Raw genomic sequence first — 18,675 nt, forward strand, 5'->3', positions numbered from 1 at the left:
CAAAAGAAGTGAGGTTCTTACCCACGAAAGCTTATGCTCCCAATACTTCTGTTAGTCTTAAAGGTGCCACAGGACCCTCTGTTGCTTAGATGATGTGCTAACTACTTATGCTAAACTATCTGTTTGATCTTGTATTTAGCTGTGACACTGGGAGTACCTTTCCCAGACCTGAAAAAGAGCTCTGAATAGCTCGAAAGCTTGTCTTTCTCACCAACAGAAGTTGGTCCAATAAAAAAATATTACCTCAACCACCATCTCTCTCTAATCTCCTGGGACCAACATGGCTACAACACCACTGCATACAACTGATTCATTAGGGCATTTAAGCAAGTGTCTAATTTTAAGCATGTGAGTTGTCCATTAACTTCAAAGTGTTTAAAGTTAGGCACTTAAATGTCTTGCTGAATGAGGGCCAAACTTAGGCCTTGGCTACACTCGCGGATTCACAGCGCTGCCGTGAAGTGCGAGTGTAGTCGCGCCGCCAGCGCTGCGAGCTGCAAGTACTCCACCTCTCCGAGGGGAGTAGCTTGCAGCGCTGCGAGGGAGCGTGCAGCGCTGCAGGCGCTGATTACACTGGTGCTTTACAGCGCTGCGCTCAGGGGGGTGTTTTTTCACACCCCTGAGCAGGGCCGGCTCTGGCTTTTTTGCTGCCCCAAGCAAAAAAGCCTCCGGGCGCCCCCCCACCCCCGCTGGAGGGGGGGAGGGGCGGCTGGCCAGAGCCCTGGCGGGGGCTCCGCTCTCCCCCCGGCGGCCGGGGGAAGGGCGCCGGGGGGGGGGGGAGGGTGGCCGGAGCCCCGGGGCAAGGGCGGCGAGCCCCGGCGGGGGCTCCACTCTCCCCCCGGCGGCCAGAGCGCCGGGGGCAGGGCGGCGAGAGGGCGGCGAGCCCCGGCTGGGGCTCGGCTCTCCCCCCGGAGGCCAGAGCGCCGCGCCGCCTCCCTCCAGGTGCCGCCCCAAGCACCAGCTTGGGTGCCTGGAGCCGGCCCTGCCCCTGAGCGCAGCAAGTGCAGCGCTGTGAATTGCCAGTGTAGCCAAGGCCTAAATAACAGCTTGAGAATAATTACCCAATACAAAATTCAACTTTGATGCTTCTCTCTCCGAATCCTCTTTAGAACAGGTGAAAGATGAAAGGCAAGGCAAAGGAGCTCTAAATGGCTAAAGAATGGTTTGGCCTGCTCAGCTATCCCTGAAATGCATCATCAAGTATACAAAAATATTTGACTATGCAAGCACAAAACAAACCTTAAAAACTTTGGCTCCAGAAATCCCTGGGATTGTTTCTTCAGAATAAGAAAGATCCTGTTCTGTGAAAAATTCCTTCAGTGCACATTCGCTGAGTTCCACACCAACTACATAGTGTCCCATGTCAGCTAACCTATGCACAGCAATAAAAGTTTTCATGTTTACTTGTGATTCATAGTTCTTTTTACATAATTTTGATTTATACTCATCCATTCTCTACCTCAAGATGGGGCTCTGGTACATGTGTGTCTCCTACAGAACAGTGGTTTATTACAGCAATTTTTTCAGAATCTAGGCTCTTGTCAGATAGGATTTATCTAGGTATTTTTAATCTTGGAGTTTTCACACTTTATTGGAAAAAAACACAGTATCTGATTTTAATGCAATTTTACAGGGTTATTTTAGTAGATCTTGATATGAACTAAGGAATGCACTTTGTGTGAACTTGATAAGCTTTACATGCAATTGGTTATTCATTTTTACTATATTAATGGAAAATATGGGGGCCCTACAATGACCAATAATAATACTTCCCTCCCATGGTGGATGACCAAAGGATTCAGTCACCCAGTGGATAAAGTGTTTGCTTGATATTTCACATCCTGTTAAAGTTATTACAACATCAAGGCTTGAAAACCTCAAATGCTGTTGAATAGTACGAAACTTTCTCTGGCAAGCATGAGGAGCTAGACCATCACTTTCTCAAACACTTAGGCTTTCATTTCATGGTTATGAAGAAAATTTTCCAAATTTGAACTGAAGATGGATGCCAACCCATGCCAAGGGATAGAAGTGAAATCTCTAGTAACCGTGATCAATATTAATACATGTCATGAGTTTTTAAAAAACAAACAAGCAAGCAATCTTATCCTGCATGCCTGACTGACTCAGCATTACCACATTTTACACATTACTACTACTACTATACTGTTCTCTTCTGTCTCAAGATACACAGCTCAAGACCTATGCTGCTGCCTGGCTTTGCCAAACAACAGTAGAATGAAATTAATACCACACTGGTCAGGTTCACTGTGCAGAACTCTGTGCAGCAGTTAAACTGATAAGAATCACATTTCTTTCACACTGCTGCTGTTTGGCAAAACAGAGACTGTACTAACTAAGAGGCTATGTCGGTACAGAGTAGTAGCAGAGATCCCCCCGCCCAACCTTTTTTTTGGGGAGGGTGGGAGGGAGAAGGGGGACATGATGGAAGGAAGCGAAGACAGAGCTTCTCCTCCCTCCTAGTCCCCAGAGATTGAAAAGCTTAAAGTTAAACAAACATTTACTAATGAGCAGATAGTACATACTATGATACTTCTGAAGTAGGGTCCCGGGAGAGCACCCTGGTAGGAATCCCAGCACCCTCCCACTTCCTAGCAGCCAGGGTGTAAGGTACTGGGCTTCTTAACAGGTCATTTTCCTTGAAGCTCATTGGTGCCTATTTGGATAATAGGTGCCTGGCAATTTTTTCTAGCTCTCAATCAACTTACCATACCAAAAATTTTAAACAGTTTACTCTTTTGTAACCTAGCTGCTTTTGTAGACATCAAATTTTTATACAGCTGTTATTTTTCCTACATGAATGTTTGCAAACTTTGTTACTATTACCTCATCACTGGAAAACCTGGAAGAATTAAATGCTGCCTTCTTTTAAAATCTCTAGTGAGCATGTAAAAGCAAAGGAACTATATTTTATGGTGAAAATAGAGGAATGACTATTATATTCACTTATTTACAGATATGTAAACAGGATAATATGTTTTCCAAGAAAAATAACTTAGAAATTTCTACTCCTAAGGGCTGTGTTTTACCATTTCATTTCTACTGCTTTGCCACAGAGTGGAAAAAATATCCTGAGTCCACTCCTGCCATTAAGAAGAACATCCAGATACTTCCTTAAAATCCTGCAGAAGAAAAATAAATAACTATTTAATATTGGAATTGTTTCATGTTCATAGTTGAAAAGCCAGCGTTGCCAAGCATAAAAGGTATAAGGTATTTATAGGCTATAAAGGTGAAATATGAGTATTAATTAATGATGTAAAATAGGACCTACAGGCCTTTGGCTGTAAAATATTTAGTTTAGCCAAATTAGGCTTTAGGATAAGTTATGCTAACTTACCTTTATAATAGAGCTAAGTAAGCTACTAATAAACTCGCTGAACTTGTGTCTATGTTTGTGATACACTGATTTTTTAAAAGAAGTGCTGGGTTTGGATAAAAACGTCTGAGAGCTCAGTAGACACCGCAAGATGACCATTGGCAGCCTGAGTGAAATGTTAGAGACTTTCTCTTACTATGGTGGTAAGGTGACGCAAACGTTAATGAGTATACGGGGAACTAACAAGTTAGCCTATGGAAAATGCCACACCCCAGAAGTAGTGAGGTATGGAAAGTCAAATAAGGAAAGGGGCTCCTAAAACCATCATAAATATGTATGAACCCCAGTGGGCATCAGCACAACTGATTATAAAAGCTGCATTGTGGCCTACGTGCCTTGGGTGGGAGGGAGAAACTAGGATGGTGACCACTGGTGGTGGTGAGGATGAGGAGGATGACTAGCACTTCAGGTTTTTCCACAAGGCATGGTGTGAGTAATGCAAATACTATGTGTTTTGTATTGGTCTCTCTCTCCTTTAACAGATTGCAGTGTGTGTATTGTTGTTTGATTGCTAATAAAAGTAATTATTATAGAAAGAGCACTATGCAGTCTCTATTATTCACCTTGGGGGTCCTCTTTCTATTGATAACCTCTCTACTGTAGTCATTCTTGGGGGCTGAACTTTCAGAGATTAAGGTATAGGTGTAAACCCTCACCCTGGGACAGGTAATTGGTCAAAGTAACCCATAGCTATAGATACGGCGATGCCAGGCATAATGCAATAGCCCAGCTAAAAGCTTCCACTCAACCCCATGTGTACTATACTTTGGTGTTTCAAACTGTCTCCATTAATTTTCAATATAACATCCACTTTTTAATAGACATTTAATTAAATAAAAAAATGTAAATTCAATTACCATTATAAATGGGCACAGCCTACTGCTCAGGCAAAAGATTTCCCCACCTCTGAAAGGGCTACTTTAGATTATTAAAATTGAACGAACCTAAAACGTGAATTTACTCTACACTATTTACTTCTTGTATTTAACTCAACTTTGGCAATGTAACAGTGCATCATGTGGGTAAACTGCCATGCATATGCACTACATATTGCAAGACTGGGGTCTAAAACAATTCATAAATACTGCAGAAGTATTTCACATCAGAAAACACACGCCATATATAAGTTTCGGGGCCTAAAGATCTCATTTAAGATGTAAAAGTTTGACAAGCAAGGTGATCTTTCCAGCTCTCCATTATCCTTTTGATGGGAGCTTAAACCACCATAATTATAGAAGCTCTGAACAAGGCTAGTACAAAACACTTTGATGTTTGTACCCAGGCTACATTTTTATGACGGGCCTTATGAAAGTCAAATTATTCCATTATAGTTTAAGTAGAAGGAAGAGTTACATACAGATGTCCTTGTTCCTTATGAAATCCAATTTTTCTCATTTTCCATTTCTGCAGCCATTCCTCTTCGGTCACCACTCTGTCCTGTTGTTGCCCAATATCAGAGCTTTCTTTTATTCTTGGTACATCTGTAAAACTTTCCATGGTCTTGTATACTTATGTTGTCTGTGTAGAGGGTAAAAATATATATTCCCCAACCAATATTTTGTACCATGCACGGAAGTCCTGATCCTGCAATCAGGGAGAACTTTCATTAATTGCTATTATTAGCTTCAACTGGAATTTTGTCTGAATAAAAGCACTATTAAAAACTGGCATTTTAAAAGATCATGAAAATATTTTATTCATATCAGGTTTGCCTTTAATTTATTAACAGAATTTAAATGTGGGTCCTAACCTATTGACAATATTTCTATCACCTCAGATCACTTTATTCTGAGCAGATATCATCTATGGGACGATCCAGAATTCCTGCATGGGTAGATGTTTAAGAAATTTTGTTCTATATTCTTAAACAAATCTTTACATACCATTTTATGCATTACCCTTATGTTCCATTCATGCACAGTATAACACAGTAGCAATGAGATTCCAAAGAAATACACAAGGATTTAATTGGGGTTGGTTGGAATGTTTGAAGATAAATTTCCACAGCTTATTTTTAAATTGCCTTTTCACAATGCATGGTCGGACTGAAGGGGGGCAAGAATGGTCTCCATTTTCCTGAAAAGAGGTTCAGCCTTCAGAAATGTGGAAACCACGAGGTTAAAGGAATTCATTATAAAGAATAGAAAGCATTATAGCAAGGCTGCTCTCTTCAAATTTTTCTCCTTTTTCTAGGTGTGGTCCCAGAAGTTTCTCAAACTGTACTTAATTTCAGTTTGCTGGACAGGGCTCTGTAGGAAGCAGCTCTATTTAAATGGGGAGCTAATATTAAAAAGGGGATGTTCCCCCATTTCCCCCATTGGGGAGAGAGGAAGATACTTTTACACTGATAGCTTCCTCTCCAAAGCACAGCTACAGTGCCCTTCTTCCCTGCTCTGTTCCCCAAAACACGAGATTTAACAGCTTGCTGACATCATATGCCAAATAAATCAACATGCAAAATCACATTTAATGCAATATTAATGTTGAAAGCTTAAAATATATAAAGGTCATGAAATAAATAACATAAGGTTTCAGAGAAAAATAACATCTCATTTTAAATTACTTTTTAGTAATCAAAACTGATTTTTTTCCTAAAAACAAACAAACAAACAAAACACACCAAAAACTGAACAGCAAATGATAGTTCCAGATTGTAGCAATCTTATAAAGAAGAAGTTAAATAATTAATTGCCTAAGGCGTGATCCAAAAATACCACATGTGAGCAAGTGACCATCTCACAATGGGAAGTTTACTAGTAATTTTTCTTGATTTTTATTTCAGTTTGCAATTTCATTAATGTACTTTTTTCCCGGGAGGAGGAGGGGCAGCATCCAAGGAAATAAACAGTCAAAAAAGAACAGAAATAAAATAAAACAAAGCAGAAGGAGGAGAGACTGAGCTGAGAAACTGTGTGTTGTACAACACTACGAGACTATGAGGTTACACAATCAGTTAATTTGGGTCCTCTGAAGCACTCTACCCTCCTTTAACGCCTTAGAACAATGCGATTTCTCCACACTTCACCTGGTCCCTGATGCTGCAAACATGTTCATGCTTAACTTAAAGCCCAAACAGTGCCATGATGGACAGCAAGGACAGGAAATTTACTCTCCTGTCTAAAATAAAGCAGGCGCTCAAGCGTTTGCTGGATCAGGGCTTTAGTGGCTTGTCCGTATATTGAGGATTAAACAGCAGACCAGGAGCACCCCAGGGGACAGCCAGTGCCAGGGCGATGTAGGCTGCAGAGCCCCCTAGGGAATCCTAGAATCTTTTCTGTAAGAAAGGCCAGGCTGCGGAGCCGGACATGCCACCAGCGCCCGCCGTGTAAAGTCCGACCCGAGCTGTTGGCGCTCAGCCAGCCCCCTCTGGCTCCGTGGGGCAGGGACCCCGCCCCCCGCAGCGTCTTTCCGTCTCCCAACGCCAAAGCCCCGGCCCCCCTTCCCTCCGGCTCCCTGCCGAGCCCCGGGCCCGGCCCCCAGCGCTCCACGCCGGGACTCCTAGCGAGCGAGCGAGCGCCCCGTCCTGACCTGGGTGCGGACCGAGAAGCCCCCAGCCGGACAAGCCGCCTCCAGTCTCCAGAGTCCAGCCAGCCCGGCCCGCGGGGGGAGGAACCCGCTGTCTCCTCCCCCTGCCCCGCACGCTACGCGCCGAGCAGAGCGGAAGCAGCAGCGGAGGGAGGCGGGCGGGGGTGAGAGGTGAGCGGCAGCCGCCCCGGGAGGAGGATGGTGGGAGCGGCGGCGCCCTGCGGTGAGTGCCCCTGGCCGGTTGGGGACGGGGTCGGGCGCTTGGCCGCGGCAGCTGCCTCCTTTCCCGGGGGAAGGCGGCGCTGCTGCCGCCTGGGGCGGGGATGTGGTGACAGCGCCGCACAAAGCGGACCCAGCAGCCCCCGAGCGGGTCTTTCTTTTGGGGGGTCCCTAAGGAATCTTTTCCTTTGGGGGGAGGGTCTGTGGGAGCTTAGGCGCGCTCTTGGAATCAGGGATTTGGGGCTCCCTGGGGGTTATTTTGGGGGTAGGATCTCTGGGATTTTTATATGGTGGGTGGGGGGAGGGTAAGGAGAGGGGTGTATCTGGGAGTCTGGTGTCTTCTTACCTGGCAGGCCGTGGGAAGGAGGGTCTCTGTGTGGAGTAGGGAGTGTCTGGGTGGGAGCACCGCGCTAGGGGTGAGCAGGTGTCCGCGGGTTTGTCTCCAGAGTGCAGCAGGGATTATTTCCAGGGAGGGTCTATCGCTTGACCTTACCATGATTTCTCTCTATTGCAGCTCTGGTTGGAAGTGCTTTGGACACATTAGTTTAATATCCAGCTCCTGGGTGATTTGGATCCAAGGTGAGCAGAAACCAGCTCCTGCAGAGCATAGATAGATTTATCTTCTTGCAGTTCCCACCTGTGTTCTGTAGCTTCAGGATTCTTTTGGTGCCTGCGGGACCCCAAGATTTAGAAGAGGAACCTCAACCTGGCTATCCCCAGCTGGGGTGGTGACCCTTGACACATTGCCTTACAGCTGCTTATGTTGTCTTGTGTCTAAAAGGGGACTTTTCTTGCAAGATACTTGCAGATAATGACATAAAATGTTAAATATGCTAATTTTATGTCATTTTTACCATTTTATGGTTAATGGGTTGAAATATTCTGTCAAATGGTTTTGTTGACATGTTTTAGTTAAAACTCCATTTGAATATTTTTCCTAAATAGTTTATTTTAAAATGGATACATTTAAATATGTGCATGTATATAAAATTTTTGATTATCCAAAATCTTATCATATTAATGTCATTCAGATGACTTAGTTGTCACTGTATGTTTAAACTCTGAAATATTTTCCCATGTAGTAATATGTAACACATTTTGTCACATCATGTGACATTTTTAATGTATCATAAATGTCTCCCTTTCAGGGTTACTTTAGCAGCCAAAAAGCTACTATTAATAATAATAAGATACATGTAAAGTCTAGCATAGAATAATAGAACAATTTGCTACTGGAAATGAAGATTTTATTTTTTGGGGGATGGGGGATTCTCCCCCCATCCCTCCCAGGATCCAGTAGTGTAGCTGAGGGTAAATGTGGGTAAACAGAGTTTACCCACTTCTCATTGGGGAATAGGAGTTTAGGATAGTTTACTCACTTTAAAAAAAAAAAAAATTCACCACTGGCAGGATCCAATAAGCAGACTGTTTAACCAGAAATGCAAGTTCTCTATACATCTAAACAGATAAATATGCCAGCCATTCTGTAACAGTGACCTTGTACCCTTCAGGTGTGAAGGGTTATCTGTGCCCTAAATGGCAGAGGATAACTGCAGCCTTCTTCTCCATGTCTGTGACCCTGTATACAGAAAGAATTACCTTCTCTTCTCTTTGTCTCTTCTGGTCCACTAGTTAGCAGTTGTCCAGCTGGTAATAGTCAAATACCCAATTCAAGTCAGGTTCACCAAACTCAATGTATATTGGTTTTTTTTCTTCGGGATTATATAGTTTATAAACAGACATGTCTAGCCACGTATGGCAAAAGCTTCTCTGCTAAGGAATTACACTTTGTTACCAAGTAAGACTTACAAAGGATATACAAGTTACACCCCACTCCTGAAAGCAGGTTGCAGGAAAAAACAGCACCATGTCACAGAGAGGTGTGTGCATGCCTAGGAAAGGCCCCATACAATACAGACTGTGTTTTTTTCTATATGCAGGTGAGATGTTACCCAGTTCAGTACATCTGTGGTGTGGTGACATTGTTCTTTATTCAATACAATACAGCTCACCATGCTTCTATTGATCTTATTCTAATTAATTAGGTTAGCTACATAAACAAAAGGAGGGTAATATGTTGGTTTGTCTAAACTCCCTTCCCTTTCCGTTTTCATTTACACAGATAACTTAGTGTGATTTTTTCCCCACTTCAGTCTAATCCTTTCACCTCAGGGTGAGGTCACTGTGTTGGTTTAGTTGATCACATCACGTCCACTTGGTAATAAATAAATCTCATTGTATGAACACCTATTATCTCTTCCTGTTGTCTAACTAAACTTTCTACTCTGCTACTTTCAGTGCTAAAATTTTAGTCATTCAGGGGTGTGAAAAAACACCCTCCACCCGATATTTTTAAATCTTTTGCAGCATGTTTTTATACACCAAGATCTGCACACCTTATAACTTGTGCAATAAATGGTGGTTTCTTCCCCACTTCCAATCAAAGATTGAATCAGGGAGAATTATAGTGAAGCCTCAAGTTACTAAGACTATTTATTTTTATAATGTATGCTACAATACATTTACTGGTAATTTATCAAGTATCATAACGACATATAATTACAATGCAACTACAATTGTCTAGACTCCAAATGAACAAGTACGTTCATAGGTATGCAAGGTGTGCAAGTCTCGGAATACGTTTAATTTGTCCTTGACTTTAGAATAAATAAGAGTTCAAATACATTATGTTAAAAGTTGCTATACAATCCAAATTCCTCAGCCCTCCCCATAAATCAATAGGTAGGACCAGTGTCCCTGAGAGTAACAGTGTAAGGCTTGCATTATGAGCTTATGCTTATTCACTTTTTGAACTATAATTATCAGCTAAGTCTTCAGGTAGTGCAAATCAGCTTAAGTCCAATGAAATCAATACAGCTATAGAAATGAAGGGCTGGAAGTGACCTCAACAGGTCATCTAGTCAATCCCCCTGTGCTGAGGTAGGATTAAGTAATGCCTAAGTAAGACCATCCCTCTGCTGATTTACACTATTTGAGGATCTGCTCTTAATTGTTCACATTGAGCTTAGTTTAAAATAAAGTTACTGTTCCTCTTTCCTGACCACCCACTTTTTCTTTTCTTTTTTCATTAATGGATATGACTGAACGTAGCTTGACTAACTAGCTCTGACCAATGTGGTGGTGGTGGTGAATGTTCATGTAATATCAAATTAGTTCTCTCTCTCAAACCAAACCATTTTGTAATATTACTTAACAATCTTCTAACTTCATGTAGCAGATACTATAAGACAATGTCAACTGGAAGGAAAAAAAAAAAAAAAAAGTCATCTTCTTTGGACCAGTCTCCAGATAACCTTCCTTTGAGGAGTTCTGGGAGACAGGTACTTAAGTGTTAAAAATTATATATTTAAAGCTACATAGAAATGATTGTTGGAGTATGTATTTGTTTAACATTTATTATAAAAGGACTCCGCTGTACTGCCCAAAAAGGTTACACCCAGTTAACACAAACAGAGGAGAAGTATTTGGAATTGTCCAAAGAGAAGGTGAGAGCATTTTACAACTCCAGAAAAAGACAGGAAGGGGGCACTTATAAAGTATTGGACAAGACAGAGATGTAAATTTAGGCAAAGGCCCTGATGTTGCAATGGGCTCCACCTCCATGGGGGGTGGGGGGCGGTCAGACCATTTGGAGTTCATCCACTTGTAGTAAAGCTGTTTGAATAATTACTGGCTGTATTTTGAAAATAAAGTCAATGGGTCTTTGGGGTACATCCATACAGAGTAGTTGGCAGGATTGAGGCCTAGATAGACCATACAAATTGGACACACAGTGACCAGGAGGATGGTTCTGTATTGGAGTTTTGTTATTTTAAAAATTAATTGATAAATTTTAGGAGCCGATGACAATATCTTTATTAATGTATATTAACATTGATTGGCTCTGTGCAATAACAGAATTTTAATGAGAGATTGGAGTGATGGTGCTAGAAACACTGGGATCCAGAGGAATGTAAATATTAATTTAAACTGGAAGCCCTGCTTTATAGATTCTTTAAGAGTGTCAGTTAAAAGACTAAATCAAGAGTCCTGTAACTTAAATGGACATTGCTAAGATTGTTGGCTCTTTAAAAGTGACCTTCCTTGACAGTTGTCAAGTTGTCCCACGCTGCTATGGATTCCAAAGATCTGATTTATATTATTTTAGCCAGTCATTGCTGTGCTCTGAATTATGAAACAAAGGAATCTTTGGGTGTTGCACTGTAGAAAATTCAGTGCCATTGTCATTTCCAGTCACAGATCCCATGAGAGTTCAATTCTAACTATTCTTTATTAGGTGAAGAAGAAGGCAGCTGAAGCGGCAGAGGATGATGATGACGCATCAGAGAAGAAATATAGAAAATGTGAAAAAGCAGGGTGCACTGCAACATGTCCTGTTTGCTTTGCAAGTGCTGCTGAAAGGTTTGTCTTTCTGTACTTACATACCTATGTTTTTGACAAAATCTCTTAAATCTACAGGCAAAATTGAGAGGTACTAGTGTAATGCTAGTTGTAGTGCTTGTGAATCATCACAAACAGCATCTCTTGCAGATGACTTTTTGCAGTGTATTGCCAATAACGTTTCTCAAGGATAAGGGTTGTCATTGCAGCATGTCTGCTGTTTTCTGGCACAAATTTTGTTTTTGTGAAATTAACGGCGTATTTATGAAACATACACAGAAGAGCTTCCCTATCAAAACACAAAATGAAACCATCATATACTATCCTATACTACTTCTGTATTGTTATAGTGTTCTGTAATCTCTCGTTAATGTGCTGAGTCTGCAGGATTGGCTCCGAAGCCTTACAAAACTATTTTCATTATAACATCCTGTTTTCATCCAGGACTAACTTCCTGTTCAGCTTTTATGTGAGTACTTTTTTATTTTAACATTCTGAATTTAGAGGTATGCGGAAGTAAAACATTACTATATCGGCAGGGCTTATAATATGCAGCATGTTACTCTAAATGTATGTGGCAATGTCCCCTCCCAGTATAATGTTGTGCTATTAATTTGACCATGATATACAATTATTTTATGCTGCCTCCAAGTTTTAAATTGTGTATGTATTGCATCTTTTTATATTGAGAGGGAATTTCTGCATTATAAAAGTTGTCACAGGAAAGCTGGAAGTTTTGGCAACTGAGTACGTGGCATATTGGACTTTTGATACCCAGGAAACCATGGAAAGTGATTTTAAATGTTGGTATTCAGGAGGCAATTAAGGCATTTTAATAATTTTTAAGTCTTATTTTGTTGGTGTTAATTTTTAAAAATACTTCCATATGATCACTTATTGGAAATTAGGCCATTTCATGGCTAGCCAGCTCAGACACCATTGTGCTTTGCCACCACATTATTTTAATTTTAGAGGAATATTTAATTGACTTTATTGGGTTTGTTGCTTGAATAAGGAGTACAGGATTAATTGCTTTGTCTAATGAATGTAATCCTTATATATATGTGACAATAAAAGAGAATGAACACTTGCAATGTGTAATTACATAGATTTTTGTTTTAGGTTAAAATAGCAACCAAGTCAGTAATTTTATATAACTGAAAATAATTGGACAATAGATATTTCATATACACAGACCTAGACCTACCAGCAAGTCATTCTATATTTATGGTTTAATCAACCTATGAATTTGGGCTTTGAGAAGAAAATGTCCCATGCTTTTTTTTTTTATTTTATTTTAATAAATTGTAAGATCCTTGAAGCTGGGACTGAGTTTTCCTGTGTGTAGGTAAATGGGTGTTGCTACAGTATAAATAAGAGTCATAATTATCAATATCCAGCAACCTCCTCTGAGATCTGGCTCAGGGCATGCCCAATTGACCATACTAAAGAGAAGCTGCTGCAATCTCAGAGCAGTTATAAAACTGTACATGACATACATTTTGCCACCTTTGCATCTTGTATTGCTCGTGATGAAATATGAGATCTTTGATACAGTTAAAATTATTTTTTAATTATTATTTTTATTATTACTACTTTTTTTACTGTAGTGCTTAGAGGCCAGTGCCCATTGTGCAAAGCACTGTACAAACATAAAAAGAAACAGCAGAGTATCAAACTCTCTTCTCCCATGCCCTGGTCTTAACATTTCTTTAAATTTTAAAATGAAGCCGAGTCCATGGGATTTTTTTTTTAAGTGTCATAATGCAGTCTACATGTTTTCTTGTGTCCTAGGTGTGCTAAAAATGGCTACACATCTAGATGGTATCATCTCTCCTGTGGGGAACATTTCTGCAATGAGTGTTTTGATCACTATTATCGAAGGTATACTTACTGAGACCATGTCTTGTTTACAGAAGTCCTGGAGAGATTGACTGGATATTAAAAATGTGAAGTCTCGTTTATTGAAACATATTTTAAACTTTCTCCTCTCTACTGACTTTATTTTGAAGTGAGACTTAGAGACTGCTGAGTGTAAGTGACACAAACGGCAGCTGATGTGTGGGCCGTCCATCAACCAAAAAGTGGCAATCTGAGCTGCATGTCAGTTCTTCTGTGACTTGTTAAAAAAGTGTTCAGGGCTTTTTGAAAAGAGTGTAAATAAACAGAACAAAACCAACAAGTAATGAGTTATGAAGCTGTTCTTTTGGAAAATAATTCAAAAACTTCCTTATTTTTAAAGATACATACACTGTAGTCTTGGAAGAATTAGATTTTTATTGGTAAATGTATGTAAATGTCAATTTCACCATACACACACAAATCGATGAAAAACTGTTTCCGTCAATGAGCATCAAAATTTACAGATAGGCAAAGTAAGACACATGCTGCTTGAGAACTTGTTAGAGTTTGATTTAAAGGTATTTACTTTGTATATTTTGACATGAGATGTTAAAACACAAATTGTCAAATTATAAAGCTTTAACTTTTTTGAATCTCAGTGTCTGCTGTCATTAATTAATTATTGTCTGACCCTCCTATAATTTCCCACAACTGTGAAAATTTAAACTAATACAAATAGAAAAAAGTACTTAATAAACATTGATATTATTTGTCAAAATTACAAAAAAAAAAAAAAGACTTGAATTCTGCCAAGCCTAATTATAAGCAAGCCCAATTTTTACTTAAGTAAGTGCACTTGGAGTAAATCAAATGAGGGTGGTAGGAATTTGGTTTTACAAAGTGCCTTTCAGATTCAAAGTATCCCAAATCAGTGAAATAATTTGATGCTCAAAGTTTACTGACTAGAAGGACTAGCATGGCAGTTATGTGCTGAGCTGTAGTTCACCTCGACCTTGCATATTAGCCCCGGTATTTATTATCGAAAGGAAATGTAGGCCTACACACTTCCCTGATTGCTATCACATTTGTTTCTTTAAAGAACTGCTATCCTCAGCCTTATGTGTGTCTGTCTGTCTGTCTCTCTCTTTTTAAACATGATTTTTTGGAATAAGTATTGTTCTTTAAAATAGACTGGACCAGCCCACTTGTTAACTGCTTGCCATTTACTTTAACTTTCTTCTTAGTCATAAAGATGGTTATGAGAAATACACTGCTTGGAAAAGGATTTGGACCAGTAATGGTAAAAGTGAGCCCAGTCCTAAAGCTTTCATGGCTGATCAACAGCTTCCTTACTGGGTAAGGAATATAGTGCTTTGTGTGTGTGTGTTTGTTTGAAGATCAAGTAGCAGGTTCTGCTCTGGGACTCTAGGAGGATTTCTGGTATTAGGAAGACGCGATAAGGCAGACTCCGGATAATAATCCTGATCAGTTTCTCCACTGTCAGAAATCTTTCCCAATCCTTGGCTAAGTGCTCTCTATGCAATACTCTGTTTCTCAGTCTAATTATTGAGGCAGCAGGAAGCATTTAGGATGTAGTTCAGATGGAAGCAGATGTCAGGAGTGGGCAGGTGGTGATGGCAAAGAGGATGGTAACACTAGGGAAAATGGAGAGAGAGGGAGAAAACCAGCCATAAGGGAACAGAGGGTGGGTAAAATGAATGGGAAGGGAGTATACCTTCACTGGATGGGGGTGGAATGGAAAGGAGAGTTCAGGCAGCAATGGACAATATAGATTTAATCCTGAGACGTACTGCATACTTTCAAACCCCAATGAAATAAGTGGGAATTGTGTGCTCAATACATCATAGAATTAAGTCCTATGAGTGAAATTCATCCTCATGCAGAAGACCAGCACAAAATCTATGCGCAGCTTAAGTCTTATTTACACCCTGTGGGCTTAGGTGGCTCATAGGCCTTGTCCTGGCCATCTGCATAAACCCATAGGGAGTAAGTAGGCTTAAACTTTGCATAACCCTTGTACTGGTCCTCTGCATGAGGATGAATTTCACCTTATGTGAATAATGTATTTAACAACTCCCTCGCATCTTCCTTCTTACCTACCCATTAGTTATGGTCCCAAAGTAGATTTCCTATCACGTTCCTTTGCTGGTGTTTGTTGCATCATGTAATTGAGTCAGATTATAGATCAAGCTCAAGTTAACACATGTTTGTTTTGTACTTCTAGGTGCAGTGCACAAAACCAGAGTGTGGGAAATGGCGTCAGCTGACAAAGGAAATCCAGCTGACATCGCAAATAGCAAAAACGTACCGATGTGGTATGAAACTGAACAATTCTACTAAGGTAACAGCAACACTGTTTGTCCCTAATTAAGCTGCAGTTAAGGTGGTTCTTTTGTTATAGTCATTAACTTTGCTTATTTTTTTTCTTTTAACATTTATATTTGTTAGAATGATGAGTTGAATATCTTAGGAGCTGTATAGTTTGTATTCTACAGCAATTTAAATGTTTCCCTCATGAGAGTGAAAGTGCAATATCCAAAACATCATTTGTTGAAACGCCCATGCAATTAGTTGTAAAATCATGCTTCAAAATGCTAAGAGATCAGTCTCCATGAAAGTTGCTGCTTCCAAAATATATGTGCCTTTCCAATATCCTTTTTTGGTTTGATTTTTTTTTCCTAGTCAAAACATCTGAAATGTCCAATGGCTCTTTTTTTAGTTTTTTAATGTGCATCTGAGCTTGACAACTGAAATGAAAGGATTCAGATTTAATAGGAAGATAGTAAACTCCTAAAAGTCATTGCAGTATCTTACTAGCAGTACTAGAGTTATGGTTGAGGAAGGACTTTTGTCGCGAGTCTGCTTTCAGACATTTAAGGTGAAATTCTGGCACTGTTGATGTCAGTGAGGCCAGTAGTTCACCCTTTAATTCTTTGGTCAAGAGAATTTTCTCATGGAATCTTCCTGGAATATCTGATAAAATTACATCTGGCTGTTTTTTGTTTTGTTTTGTGGAATTTTAACATGAAACACTTTTTTCACCTGCTGAGACCCTTTTAGATATTTCTGAAATTGCTGTTCAAACAAACAGTTAACTTGCTATTGACATAGTTCTCATTGAGGACAGGTGCCTTTAGTATGCATATGAAAGTAGTATACTGTGTATGCACAGGAAGTGATTTTATTGAATGTTTGTACAATGCTGCAGATACATGCATATGTGAAGAGGCAAGTATCTGGATTGCTGAGCACTGAAATGCAGTGTAAGCCGAAATGCCTTTCTGTTTCCACTCAACCCCCCCCCAGCTATGTATATGTTAATATGAGATCATTAGATAGCCACGGCCATTCAGTTCAATCAGCAGGAACTTTATCTGTGGTGTTTGGCTTTTTAGTATTTTTTAATATCATGTACTGTAAAAAAACAAAACAAACAAACAAAAAAACCTAAAATACTACCATATGGTAATTATCTGTGCTATAAAAGATTAAAATAGAGCACTCTCTCTTTTTTTTTTTAATACATTTTTAAGTCTAAAGGAGTTGTACCAGAATCTGATTGCTTCTTTTATGTAATATTCTTGTGTGGCTTTACATAGCTAAATTTCTCTTTCAGATTGAGGGCTCAGACCAGTGTTCCATGCCTGAGGATCTGGTGAGTTGCCTGTACATGGCTGTTCATTTGCTCTATAGTGTAAAAATGGGATTAAAACATGGGAATGGGGTAGGTGTTTTTTTCCCCTTTCTTGGCCAGAGATCACAACTGCAGCGTCGTCTTTTGGCATGTGTGCGTTTCAACCTCAGGAATTGAGATTGCATATGCCTCATCTGGAGGAGGATCTATTTTAATAATGGGGAAGGGCTGGCCCTTCAACCTTCTAATCTTTCTTCCCTCTTAGTATAAATGTTAATGTGGTTCTCATAGTCTCTGACTTAAGGCCCTGATTCTAGGTCTACTCCTGATTCTAGGGTCTGATTGGGCAAAAATGGCATACAGTGCCTGCACTTAACCATCCAGATTTGGGCAGAAAATTCCCTGGGTTTTTTTTGGGATCTCCATTTTCTTTCAGGCTGGTGTCCTGTTTCGTAAACTGTCTTCCTAAGTATGTGAAAAAATAAACTGTAATTTTTCCCAATTATTACACAGGTTTGACTGTTTTGAAGTGTGGCATTATATTTTGGTTAGATGGGATGCCATCATGAATGGCATGGTGACAGTGCATTGCAGTTTCTCTGCAAAACATCATGTGCAATAAACCGAAGTTGGCAAGTGTATGAACAGTTCCTTTATACCACACAATTTGTTTAGGTTAATTCTTGTTAACACTTGTATGAGCTTGCCTATATATTTAAGCTTTTTGATATGTATTTGTTTTGCATTGTAACTATAGATCTGCAAGACAAGGTTCATTGTCGCAGGGAGGGAAGAATGTAAATGAAACTGATCAATTATGTATTGCCATAAGCCTCTTAAGACAGCTAAATTCAGCTGTTTTGAATCAGAAACAATTAAAAATGCCTAATCTGGATGAGTATTTCTCATTTTTTTTTAAAAAGAACAGGAGTACTTGTGGCACCTTAGAGACTAACAAATTTATTAGAGCATCCGAAGAAGTGGGTTGTAGCCCACGAAAGCTTATGCTCTAATAAATTTGTTAGTCTCTAAGGTGCCACAAGTACTCCTGTTCTTTTTGCGGATACAGACTAACACGGCTGCTACTCTGAAACCTGTCATTTTTTTTAGCTTGCAAAATGGATGCTGTGTTTGTGACTCTTGGCAGCTTCATTTCTGCTGTACATGGCAACAGTTCAGGCTTTCTAAGTCAGGCACAGGAGGGAGAGAAAGGGAAGAAAAATGTCTGTGTGATTTAAACTGTCTTGTCTCTGGGGCTTTTAGTGCTCTCAGATCTGAGTTTTGAGGGGTAAAATGGAAAAATGTGTTCAGAGTATTGATGCTTGTTCTCTTCTGCCTTCTCTCCTCCATCCAGAGAGTTGCTGAGGTTTCAGACCATTGGTGGTACTCCATGCTCATCCTCCCTCCTTTGCTTAAAGACAGTGTGGCAGCTCCTTTGCTCTCTGCGTACTATCCAGACTGCGTAGGCATGAGTCCCTCCTGTACCAGCACTAACCGATTACTTGGTGAATCCAACGCTGTGAAGTTAGAGCACCTAAAGAGTGCACCTAATGTAGCTGGTAAGGGCCGTTTCTGTGTCTGTTTCAGGGATTCTCAAACTTCATTGTACTGCGACCCCCTTCTGACAATAAAA

General features: G+C 40.1%; 2 protein-coding genes across 4 annotated transcripts in view; one reads left to right on the plus strand and one right to left on the minus strand.

Annotated features, from left to right (window-relative positions):
* TPMT (thiopurine S-methyltransferase) overlaps positions 1-7,023 on the minus strand; it is a 16,447-nt gene extending 9,424 nt beyond the window's left edge. The window contains exons 1-4 of one of the 2 annotated variants that reach the window (XM_024217453.2): positions 6,929-7,023; positions 4,758-4,984; positions 3,051-3,143; positions 1,240-1,372 (exon numbers count right to left, since the gene is read on the minus strand). In XM_024217453.2, coding sequence (XP_024073221.1) covers positions 1,240-1,372; positions 3,051-3,143; positions 4,758-4,897 — 366 coding nt within the window. In that variant the 5' untranslated portion in view covers positions 4,898-4,984; positions 6,929-7,023. The remainder of the gene's footprint in view (positions 1-1,239; positions 1,373-3,050; positions 3,144-4,757; positions 4,985-6,928) is intronic. The other variant, XM_024217462.2, reaches the window with a different exon arrangement.
* Positions 7,024-10,395: 3,372 nt separating this feature from the next.
* The window catches only part of KDM1B (lysine demethylase 1B), a 37,502-nt gene continuing 29,222 nt past the window's right edge, over positions 10,396-18,675 (plus strand). For both annotated transcript variants that reach the window (XM_029914020.1, XM_029914022.1), the window contains exons 1-7: positions 10,396-10,485; positions 11,442-11,566; positions 13,340-13,429; positions 14,632-14,743; positions 15,633-15,749; positions 17,025-17,063; positions 18,397-18,601. In XM_029914020.1, coding sequence (XP_029769880.1) covers positions 10,396-10,485; positions 11,442-11,566; positions 13,340-13,429; positions 14,632-14,743; positions 15,633-15,749; positions 17,025-17,063; positions 18,397-18,601 — 778 coding nt within the window. The remainder of the gene's footprint in view (positions 10,486-11,441; positions 11,567-13,339; positions 13,430-14,631; positions 14,744-15,632; positions 15,750-17,024; positions 17,064-18,396; positions 18,602-18,675) is intronic.

The sequence above is a fragment of the Terrapene carolina genome, unplaced genomic scaffold (assembly GCF_002925995.2).
Source record: "Terrapene carolina triunguis isolate 2854851 unplaced genomic scaffold, T_m_triunguis-2.0 Scaffold58, whole genome shotgun sequence".
NCBI classification, from domain to species: Eukaryota; Metazoa; Chordata; order Testudines; family Emydidae; genus Terrapene; species Terrapene triunguis.